The sequence below is a fragment of the Triticum urartu genome, chromosome 1, assembly GCF_003073215.2.
Source record: "Triticum urartu cultivar G1812 chromosome 1, Tu2.1, whole genome shotgun sequence".
In the NCBI taxonomy this organism is placed as follows: domain Eukaryota; kingdom Viridiplantae; phylum Streptophyta; class Magnoliopsida; order Poales; family Poaceae; genus Triticum; species Triticum urartu.
Window position 1 is genome coordinate 416,907,952 of NC_053022.1, and position 11,368 is coordinate 416,919,319.

An 11,368-nucleotide genomic window follows, 5' to 3' on the forward strand; every position below is an offset into this window, starting at 1 on the left:
CTTTCGGCCGTGCTAGCGATGAAGCACTTCTCTTCATTCGCGACGGCAACGACAAGGTGCTATAATTAAAATTTCAGTAAAAATGATTATATTTTTGGGATTTTATGAAGTGTAAAAAAATTATTTTTTAAAAAATCTAATTTCTGGCCTTATAATCCCCTTGCTGGTCAATGATGCAACTATTTTTGTGAATGCATAAAGGAGTTTTGAAGTGTGAGAAAAGCAGCAAAAAAAAAAATCTCAGCTCATGAGTCATGATCAAATGGAGTAAATTGTACAAAACCACCACTTTGAATGCTAGGTTTGCGAAAAACACTATAATACATTTTTTTTTTACAAAAAACATCATGTCTTCAGTAATCTTTTTACAAAAAATCACTGATCGGCGGATCTTGCTCAGTTAAGTAAGTTTATGATAAATGGGGCCCGCCAGTCAGGCCAACGTGCCACAACCTAAGTAACGGCGACATTGGCTAACGTTATCATCATGTGTGGCCCTGTGGGGTCCACTTGTCATTGAAACAAAAAGAAAAAAATTGATTCGTCAACCTCCCGTCGCGCTCGCTCCTGCCGCGCACGCTGCTCGCCGCGGCCGCCGTGCCTTGCTGCTGCCGCGGCCGCTGCTCGCCGCGGCCGCCGCGCCTTGCTGCTCGCCGCGGCTGCCGTGCCTCGCTGCTGCCGCGCCCGCTGCTCGCTGCCGCCTCCGCACATCGCTGCTCGCCGCCACCTTTCGCGCCTCGCTGCTCGCCGCGGCCGCCACGCCTCGCTGCTGCCGCACCCGCTGCTCGCCGCCGCCGCCGCACCTGCTGCGTGTTCGCTGTTCGCCGCACCCGTTGCCTGCTGTTCACTGCCGCGGCCCGTCCCAACCCCGATCGAGGTCGCCCGTCCTGCCCCCAGACGAGGCAGAGCCCGCCATAGTCGTTGCACGTAAATTGTTCGTTGGAATGCCCAGGAGAGGCTTGTTAGGCTGACAAGTAGGCCCCATGTCCAGTAAACGTTTTCATGTAACGGTGTGAGAAATTGGTGCCACGTCAGCCTGACTGGCGGGCTCCATTTGTCATAAACTCACTTAACTGAGTAAGATCCGCCGATCAGTGTTTTTTGCAAAACCATGGACATGATGTTTTTTTAAAAAAAATGTATTGTAATGTTTTTCACAAACCTAGTTTTTAAAGTAGTGGTTTTGTGCAATTTATTCCGACCAAATGCGAGCAACCATCAAGCGCTCCACCACCGGAAAAGAAACCGAGCGGGTTATCCACATCTCTCGTGTCGTCGTGGCTTATTCTTCCGCCACCCACCCATCCCACGTCCGCTGCCGAGTATAGTGGGTAGAGATGAAATGCGGCCGTCGTCGATGGTGCTGCAGCTCCCACGGCTGGGACGAGTCGCCGGAGTAACGGCGGCACCTGCATCCAAAGCCGGGCCCCGCAAATTGAATTCCCATGGGTGCCGCAGCAGCCGGCGCTCCCCCTCGTCCAGCAGCAGAAGCAGCAGCTGGTTCTCCTCCAACGCCGAGAATCCCGGCCCCGACACCAGAGACGGTAACAGGACTAGTAGTAGGAGGTGGTGGTCCGACGACCAATTCGACGTGGAGGAGGAGGAGGAGGAGGAATTCGGGAGCGAGGGCTCGTTTGGTTCTGCAAGGGAGATGTTCGACGAGCCATGGTTTACCAAGGTACTTGCTCATGCTCAGATTTCCTCGCGGTAATTTACTCAGATGTGTCATGTGTGTGGTAACTGCAACTGGAGTAGTATTCTCTGGCGGCAGGTCTTCAGGGTGTACGGGTATGTGCTCCCGGTGCTGCTGGCTTCCATGCTGGTGACAACGGGGCCACAGGCTTTCCTCATGGCCATGGCCATCCCGCTCGCCCAGTCCGTTCTCTCCTTCGCCATTTCCAAGATTGGTTCATTTGGGCGGCGCCGCCGTGACGAAGAAGAATATGACGACGATGGTTATTATTATTCCGATTACGGCAGCGGCGGCTGGGAAGCTGAAGAACAGTATAGAAGCAACTCCTCCTCGACGTACAGAGGAGACAGCAGCACTACTAGCAGCAGGTACCAGCAGCAGCAACAGGAGTCTGCAGATTCACATCCAACGGCAGAACCAGGTGATATTAACGGTACCACCGGCACAGCAACTAGAAGTGAAAGTGGTAGTATCAGTTTTGGGGGATGGGACGAGCTGGAAGAAGGCGACGACCGCCGCCGCAGCAGCAGGTGGAGTGCAGGAGCGTCGCCGGTGGATACTGCTACCGCTGGCGGTGCAGTGGGAACGAGTAGACCACCTGCAACTAGAAGGAGAAGAAGCAGAGGAGCTGCAGCTGCAAGGTACAGGCAGGCGCCCCTGCCGATGCGCTTGCTCATCGCGCTCTTCCCATTCCTGGGTTCATGGTTCAGAATTATGCTCTAATTCCATAAATTAGAGTCAATCCCTCCACGAAGAATATTTATCGTTGTTTCTCGTCCAGGTGTATACCAATGTGTATGCATAACTAGATCGATCCTCACGATCCAGTGTGTGTATTACCATTTGTTTTTTGAAACAGATGTACTCCATATTACCAGTATAGTAATTTTTTAGAAAGAATAACGAGGCAGTAATGTCTCAAGAAAAGCGCTCAAAAAATAAGGGTCCGAATAACTGCCACACGTGTGGTATGGACGGAAACCCGCCCGCACGCCTCGTGTGGCATGGACGGGAACCGGCCCGCACGACCACGTCCGCGCGCACAAAAGCACGGCCCGCACGTCCGGTGTGTGCCAACCCTGCCCGCACTGCCCCGTCCGGGCCAGACGACCCGCTGCCCGCACGACCCAGCCATTCCCGACCTCCGATCCATCCCCTCTCTCGTCTGCCGCCATCGTCCCCCACCTCTCGAACCCCGACCTCCGTCGCCGGCCATCTCTGGTTGCCATGGCAACCAGGGCAGATCCGTGGGGCGCTCCCACCGCAAACCACACCCCAACCCTCCCCACCCCCAGCCCCCCACTCCAACCCAGCCCTCCAGAGACGATCATCTAAAACCAGGTGAAATCTCCCGATCTCATCCTTCTCATCCTTAAGGCTGAAAATCTCTCGATCTTGTACTGGGTCCATGCTATAGGGGTAGAACACTGCATGGTTCAGTGTATATTCGCAAATTGTCAGGCAGAGTACACCAGATCTGCCATGTACTACGTTTGACATTAACTTAAGTTCATAGTTTAATTGACGCAAGTAGTTGGGTACGAAATGGATGAGTAGGAATCCCTAAAAAAGGGCAGGAAGGACAATTTTTGGAATGAAGGGGGTGGGAAAAATTAATTGCCACTTGTGTATAACGACAGTTGCCACCTTTCGTTGTCAGTAGCTGCCACCTATTTTGACCTATTGCTTGCCATCCCTATCTTCTATGTGCAAGCAGCAGAAGAATGCAATTCTTGTGGATTGTTGATGCCTTCTTGTTCGTGCAGTGATTGAGAACACATCGGAAAGAAGCGAGACACGGAAAGAATGAATCACGAAGATGGCGCTGATGCTTGGGGTTCTCAAAGGCCAGAAATGCCCCCTTGGGATGCATCAGAGTACAGTCAACTCATCTCTGCAGGGCCGTTGCTGCCACTACTAGAACAGTATGCAGGCGTAGGTATGATGCGTGATAACAAAAGAAGAGAACAGTTGCCATCTTCGCAACGATGAAGATGACATTCTACTTATGTCATACACTGTCATTTTTTCGCAGGTTCTTATGACCAAAATACTCATAGGGGGCCCCCGTGGCAAGTTCAGTCACAAGGCGCTAACACTGACAAATGTACGGGCAGCCAACTTCAACTAGCTAGTATGTCTAATCAAGGTAATGCAAAACGAAAAAAGAGCACATACTGATGTGGACATGAAAAATGAACATGCAAAAAAACTGGCAAAAGGACTCACGAGTTATCACGGGTGAAAATGCAGAGCCTTCATGCAGCACGTGGCATCAGGCAGCACCCATGTACCTACCATCGACGTCATACACATGTGAGTCCATAAAAAAAGTGAAGTTGCGGATGCTCAATTAGCAGAAGGAGCATAGTTAACAACTACAATTGCCATGACTGGACATCTATAGTTGCCATGAATTGAAAACTACACTTCTCATCCCTGGACAACTGTTGTTGCCATCCCTGGACACCTGTAGTTGCCATGGAGGAACAACTGCAGTTGCCATGCCAGTGCAACTACATTTGCCATGCCATGGCAACTGCAGTTGCCATACAGGAACAACTGCGGTTGCCATACCGACGCAACTACAGTTGCCATGCCAATAAAACTGCAGTTGCCACATCAGGGGCAACTGCAGTTGCCGTGCTAGCACAAAACTGCATTTGCCATGAATTGACCAACCACTACTATGCTTACAGGTTATTACGCTGGTGGTAACCCGGCAAACGTCTCATGGCAAGCTTCACAAATTGCAGGTGGAGCACGTCATTATGGTGTCACAGACCACACAAGATGGTCAAATGCAGCACAACAAGGTAAGGAAAAAATCTGAACCACAAAAAACAGCGCTACATTTGTTATTTGTAGTTATTTGTAAACAAAACAATTAGTTGCCATGTTTGTTGAACAGTAGCTGCCATGACTGGACAGCTACAGCTGCCATACATGTCCACGCGCAGACTCACGGCTTGCTGTTTGAAATGATGTCATGCCAAATCGCTCGAAGATGGTGTGATCCGTTGCGATACACATCTTATCCAAACAAAAGTCTTACTCCCGTACCTATTTTTTCTATTACAGGGCCTACAACTACACTGAACAGCGGCGCGGGGACATCTACGGCGGGGAGCTCTGAGCGCACGGAAGACGCGTTCCACCAGCCAGCAGACAATCATGCCACAAACAATTTCGAGTCAGAGTCGGGAATGGCAATCATTCCAGCAATGCCGACAAGCACCCCTTTGAACACAAGCACTGGCAACACTCAATTAGATGGAACTGCCGCCGATACCGAAGTGAATGATGAAACTGACGACGACGCACAAGGGGATGAAGATGGTGGGCAATCAGAGATCGTGGTACCTCAGCCACCGTACATTGGGCAGAGATTTGAATCGTTCGAACAAGCAAAGGAATACTACCAGACATATGCAAAGTTCCATGGGTTTGCGGTCAACACTGAGTACCATAGGAAAATTAAGAAAACTAACGAGTACAGCAGAGGTGAGATGAGGTGCCACAAGGCACGGAGGAACAAGAAGGGGAAAGGTGTTGCGCCTGTCGTTCCGGAACGAAAGAGAGGTATCATTCTCAAGACTGAGTGCCCTGTCCGGTGTAAGCTAAACGTAGATGGAGCAAAGTGGGTGGTCAATGAATATTTTGACGAGCACAACCACCAACTCATAAAGAAGTTTGACCTGGTAAAATTTCTGACCGCCCACAAAGGGTTCACCCCCGTCGAAAGGCAATTCATAAAGCTGCTACATGATTGTAACGTCGGTCCATCAAGAATGGTACATATACTATCTCTCATCCACGGCAAAAAGGGGACTCTGAGTAGCATGTCGTACATACCAGCTGACGTCACAAACCTATAGGCCAAGTACCGTAGAGAGAGCAAGTTGGCAGACATAGAGGCCACAATGGCCTACTTTGATGAAAAAACAAAGGAAGATCCAGATTTCTTCTACAGGATAAGGTTGGACGATGAGGACCGTGTCAGGAACATGTATTGGGTGGATGGTGCTACAAGGAGACTCTACAAACATTTCCAAGATTGCATTTTATTCGACGCGACGTACCTCACCAATATGTACAAGATGCCATGCGCTCCGTTCATAGGAATAAATAACCACAATTAGTCGTTGCAGTTCGGCTCCGGCTCGTCCGGAACAAAGACACGGATGGGTACGTTTGGCTGTTCAAGACCTTCTTGAAGTGCATGGATGGACTTGCTCCGATGAACATAATAACAGACCAAGATTTCAGCATGCGTGCAGGCATAGAGGAGGTCTTTCCGTTGGCAGTGCACAGGCACTGCAGGTGGCACATTATAAAGAAGGCTGAGGAGACGTTAGGACCGTTCTTTGCTGACCATCCAGAGCTGCACAAGGCATTCGAGCTGTGCGTGGACCACAGCTTGACGGTGGAGGAGTTTGAAAGGAGCTGGATGGCCATGACTGAAACACATAAAGTCCAAGACAACGAGACTCTTGTTAGCCTGTGGGAGAAGCGAATGTACTGGGTGCCGGCCTACTTCATGTAGTGCTTCTTCCCCTTTCTGCAGACTACGCAGCGCAGCGAGGGGTTCAATGCTGTTTTGAAGCGGTACGTCAGCCCTGGCAACTCATTGCTATAGTTTGCCAAGCAGTACACAGCTTTGCAACAAAAAATTCTGGGATCTGAGCTACAGCAAGAAGCGACCACAGCACTAAAGCAACCAAAATTGCTAACGTATTTACCGATAGAGAGGCAAATGAGCAAGATATACACCAACAAGATCTTTAACAAGTAAGTCAGTTGCGTTACAGTCTTATTTGCAGAAAAAGCACCAAATCAGTAGGTGCCTTATAGAGTGCAATGCAGTTGCCATGTTTAATGAAATACTGTTTGCCATGCTTACTCAGCTGCATGATGCCATGTTCAATGAAAATTCTGTTTTGCCATGCTTGCTCGGGTGCATTTTCCTTGTTGAATGAAGTTCAGTTGCCATATTTAATGCACTGTGCTTCCATTGGGGCATGTTGGCATGCAAATGCCAATGTCAACTGGAAAAAATGTTATATTGGCGACACATATGCAGAAATGCAGTTGCCATGTTTAATAAAATGCATCTGCCATGTTTGTTGAAATGCAATTGACATGTTTACTCAACTGTAGATGCCATGTTTAAATAAAAGGGCAGTTGCCATGTTTTATGCAATGTGCTTCCATTGGGGAATGTTGGTGTGGAAAAATGACGATGTCCAGTTGAAAATGTACTATAGTTGCCATGTCTAGTGTACTGCATTTGCCATGTCTAGTGTACTGCATTTGTCATGTTCAACGTACTATATTTGCCATGTTCAATGAACTATGTTTGCCATCTTCAAACAAAATGTATTTCTATTTCCATGACAACATAAGGTGGTACAAGAAAAGTGCGCACGATAGTTTAACAGAAAACACACAAAACTTGCAGATTCCAGGAAGAAATAAAGCGTGCCAGCATGTTCATGGCTTTCCAAGTGGACGAACATACGTTCAAGGTGTGTTCTATTTTGGGCATGTCAGGTTCAGAACCTGAAGATCCGGACAAAGGAAGGAACTACTTCGTCAAAGCCTCGATAGGCGAAGGCGAGTACTACTGCCAATGCTACAAGTTCGAACGGGACGACATTGTGTGCTGTCACATACTAAAAGTAATGGACATGAACGCTGTGACACGGATGCCCCACCATTTCATAAGGCGGCGATGGACTTGGGACGCTGACGACGCGTTGGAGCCGCAGACAACACATGCAGTTCTGGCTGTGCATGACGAGAGACCTGAGTCAACCATGGAAGCCGTGAGGCACGTTGTGCTGACAAAGAACTATGCTGAGCTAATTGATGAAGCGTGCAAGAGTGATGAGACAGCGAGAGTCGCAGAAAAACACAGGAAGGCACTGAAAAGAGAGCTTGATGAGATCAAGAAGAGGAAAGTTGAGGAAGCCTTACACCGGTTCCCCCGCACATCAAGTGTGCCTTCATCCACGGGGCCATCATCTGAAAACTCGAAGATAGGATCTGGAACAGCAAGCACACAGACCCAGGTCAGGAACCCACCCCGTTCTATCACAAAGGGTCGTCCAAGAGAGATAAGGTACAAGTCGGGATTGGAGATCCAAGCAAAACACAAGAAAACGAAGAAAGGGGCGGGCAATCCATGAGCAAAAATTGGGGCGATGTGACATGGTCCTTGTGGACAGTTTGTTTTGTACCCTATATGATGAGAAAATTTTTTAAAAAAAATTGGGAGAATGACTCTTGAGGGGCATCAGAAGTGGAAGGAAAATTCATTGAATGGATAAATGCAGTTGCCATGTTATGGGTACTTAATCTGCCATGTTATGTGTAGTTAATCTGACATGTTATGTGTAGTTGGTCTGCCATGCTATTTTATACTAAATATGCCATGCTATTTTATACTAAATATGACATGCTATTTTATACTAAATATGACATGCTATTTTATACTAAATATGACATGCTATTTTATAGTAAATATGCCATGCTAGTTGTACTGGATCTGCCATTTTAGTTGTACTGGATCTGCCATGTTAGTTGTTCTGTATCTGCCATGTTAATTATGCTGGATCTGCCATGTTGGTTGTACTGTATCTTCCATGTTAGCTGTACTGGAAATATACCATGATATTTGTAATGACTCTGCATGGCATATATTTCCATGACAATACAACGCGGTTTAGAGACACATAGTGTGTTGTGTGCAAATGTATGGAAACAAGTTGGAAAAATCGTAACGTGCATAAACCGCAGCAAAGGTTGTGGCTACATGATCAACCTACCCATGCTAGCCGGTGCAGTTAGCGATGAAAAAGAAGAAGCAAAACAGCCAAAATGAAAAACGACGATGACTTTCACTACCCATGTCTGATGAACTACATTTGCCATCTTTTTTAAAACATCATAGACGCATTCGAAACAGCAAACCGGTGCTAGAAATGATGAAACCATTGTAATAATGACAAACATAAAAACATATCTGCTGTAACGCCTAAAATAGGTTCATGTCCACACATATATTACAGAAACTATTCAAATGTCGCTCACACACCACCACTACATAGTTAGGCTACGCGGGGTTGCAGTCATAACATAGCACACAAACATAGTTTTCAACGAGAAACAAAGAGATAGTACCTTACATTCCTCGGCAACAGAATGTAAGGTATGCGTCCGGTGTGTAACACCATGTGATCACTTGTACTTCTTGATGACTTTCTTGACAGCTTCCTCCACGAACTCGTGTGCTACGGACCGCTTGTTGAAATCTTCATTCGTCAACCAGTTCCATGTGTAGATTTTCCGGAGCTCAACGACCGTTGCAGCTGTGATAGGGGGGACAATTCTGCCTTCCCACTTTGCAAAGTATTCCAGCGCTTGAAAGCCACAGTCCATCCTGCACGAGGAAAAGAGTCAGGTGAACACGCAAAAAGGACAGTCGTAACAAATATAGACTTCAATTCAGATGTGACAACAAAAGAGGGGTTGGATTGATGTAAATGGCACATGAAGGAAGGAAGAAATTACGTGTTCCCTTGCTTCGCAGTCGCCACATACTCAGTCGGGAAATGCCTGATCTGGACCTTTCAATGTTCGTAGTGACGGTTCCATGTCTCTTTGAGGTTGTTAATGAAGAATTAGGCATGCGTAGTAGGGTCTGCATCAGCTTCCGAACGGATTGAATCAAGCACCTCAAAACTTTGGTTCTTCAGGTCAAGACAGATCGCATAGTGGTGACCACACTTGTCGTGTGGGTCATGTGGTGCAAGCTCCTGGAACATGGGGAACATGACCTGCATTTAAAAGTGAAGAAATGAGAAGCAGAGTTCACATAAAGAACAGCAGAGGGACAAAAAAATTAGAATCACGTAGAATGTTTGGTTATGGGTGGGGGTAGTTGAAAGAAAGTTGCCGTCCATGTATGAACAAAATGTGCCGTGTATTTTACTATCAAGTTGCCACATAGTTTGCACGGGATGCAAAAAACAAGAAGTCAGTGTGCATGGCAGCTGTTGCCACATGAAAACATCTGCCACATAAACACAAAGTGCAGATGGTGGCAAAAAACCACACCATGTGAAAAAACATTGCAGACAGGGAAGGAGTACTCACATATTTCTTCAGTGTGAGCTCGAATTCACCGTGTTGAGCAAAATTCTTCCTCAGGATTTTGTGGTGGAAGTCACCATCCCATATTTCGCAGGTCACACTGTAATGCATGATTATCCTGTCGGCACACACATCGGTGTGATTGTTGATGTAGTCGATCCCGCATGCAACTACATTCGTCGACATTTTACCGTTTGGCCTCACGGACTCGGCAAGATCACCCAGCTCGACGTACGTCCCTCCGCACTGAATGACTTTGGTTCTGTCCAAACATAAGCTGTATGAAAACGATATGACATGGAATAATCATGCCTACTAAGTAAAAATACATGAAAGTACGAAGAAGATGAATGGTAAGAAAGGAGCAAAGCAAAATGAGAGATTATGGGGTGTGGTCATTTACGCTTTCAGCTCCTTCATGTGCTTGCTGCTGGCCCTCGCATTTCCAAACCTCTTGACAATATCGTACAGCTGGGTCTGTTCCTTAGTGGCCCTGAATTCGGGCTCGTAGTCTTCCACAGGAGGTGGGTGAACTACCCTCTACTGCCTCACAGAACCAGGAGTGGCACTCCTAATGGTATCCTCAGATATCGTATCTGCAGGCGCGTTGGAACTTGATTGCCCTTGCCCTCGTGAGGACCTCCTCTGCAATGCTGCCTCCTCAATCATGCGGTAAGCTTCGTCAAGTGACGGTGAAATCTCCTCAGGGGTGGCTGCAATGATAAAAAAAGTGGGTTAGGATACCTAGAAAATCAAAAACAGATGGATTGTGAGAAGATAGGGTGCATGATGTGAGATGTAGGTAGAAAAAGTGGGGCAGTTGCCATGTGTTGTCCAACTAAAGTGGCCATGTCGTAGCAACTACAATTGCCATGTAGTTGCACTGTAGTTGCCATCTAGTTGGACTGTAGTTGCCATGTCACAGCAACTACATTTGCCATGTTGTGTCAACTCCATTTTCCATGTGATTGCCGTATGAAAAAATGCAGCATGGAAACAAAAAATGCAGGCGACATGGCGTGGAAAATCCAGTTGCCATGTGTAATGCACTGTATTTGCCATGTGACAGCAACTACAGTTGCCATGTTGAATCAACTTCAGTTGCCACGTGGTTGCCCAAATGTCAAAATGCAGCATGGCAGCAAAAAAAATGTAGGTGACATGGTACATCAAATCCAGTTGCCATGTCATCACATGTCAGTTGCCATCACAAGTGAGAACCCCCAAAAAATATGATTGAGACAAAAGTCAAACTACAAATATGTATACAAGAAAAATCATAAGGACATGACAAGTGTACCTTGCACAATCGGCTCTGCGAACTTGACAGCCTTCCTGCTCTCGACCATTGGCTGCGCCATCATTGCGGGCATGCCTCCTGGGAAAGCAACGGCAACTGGCATAGGATCTTGCACCACCAGTTGATCTTGACTGATGCCAAGGCTGAAGCTCGGTGGGGTAAAGGCCATTGGGTGCCTCTCATTCCTACTGGCCGGACCACGAACGACTTGCGGGGCA

General features: G+C 47.4%; 1 protein-coding gene across 2 annotated transcripts; it reads left to right on the forward strand.

Annotated features, from left to right (window-relative positions):
• The first annotated feature begins 1,219 nt into the window (after window positions 1–1,219).
• On the forward strand, window positions 1,220–2,593 carry LOC125515349. 2 transcript variants are annotated; one of them, XM_048680812.1, is made up of 2 exons: window positions 1,220–1,678; window positions 1,772–2,593. In XM_048680812.1, exons 1-2 carry the CDS (start codon window positions 1,343–1,345, stop codon window positions 2,414–2,416), a joined length of 981 nt encoding a protein of 326 aa, XP_048536769.1. In that variant the 5' UTR covers window positions 1,220–1,342; the 3' UTR covers window positions 2,417–2,593. The 2 variants fall into 2 exon arrangements, with proteins under 2 accessions (XP_048536769.1, XP_048536760.1); XM_048680803.1 differs by having other exon boundaries at window positions 1,230–1,678; window positions 1,756–2,593.
• Window positions 2,594–11,368: the final 8,775 nt, after the last annotated feature.

Excerpts from the sequence above, each read along its gene's own strand:
- LOC125515349 (XM_048680812.1), top strand. The coding sequence starts at position 1,343 with ATGCGGCCGTCGTCGATGGTGCTGCAGCTCCCACGGCTGGGACGAGTC. Across the intron at positions 1,679-1,771 it reads ACGAGCCATGGTTTACCAAG|GTCTTCAGGGTGTACGGGTA; the intron begins GTACTTGCTCAT and ends CTCTGGCGGCAG.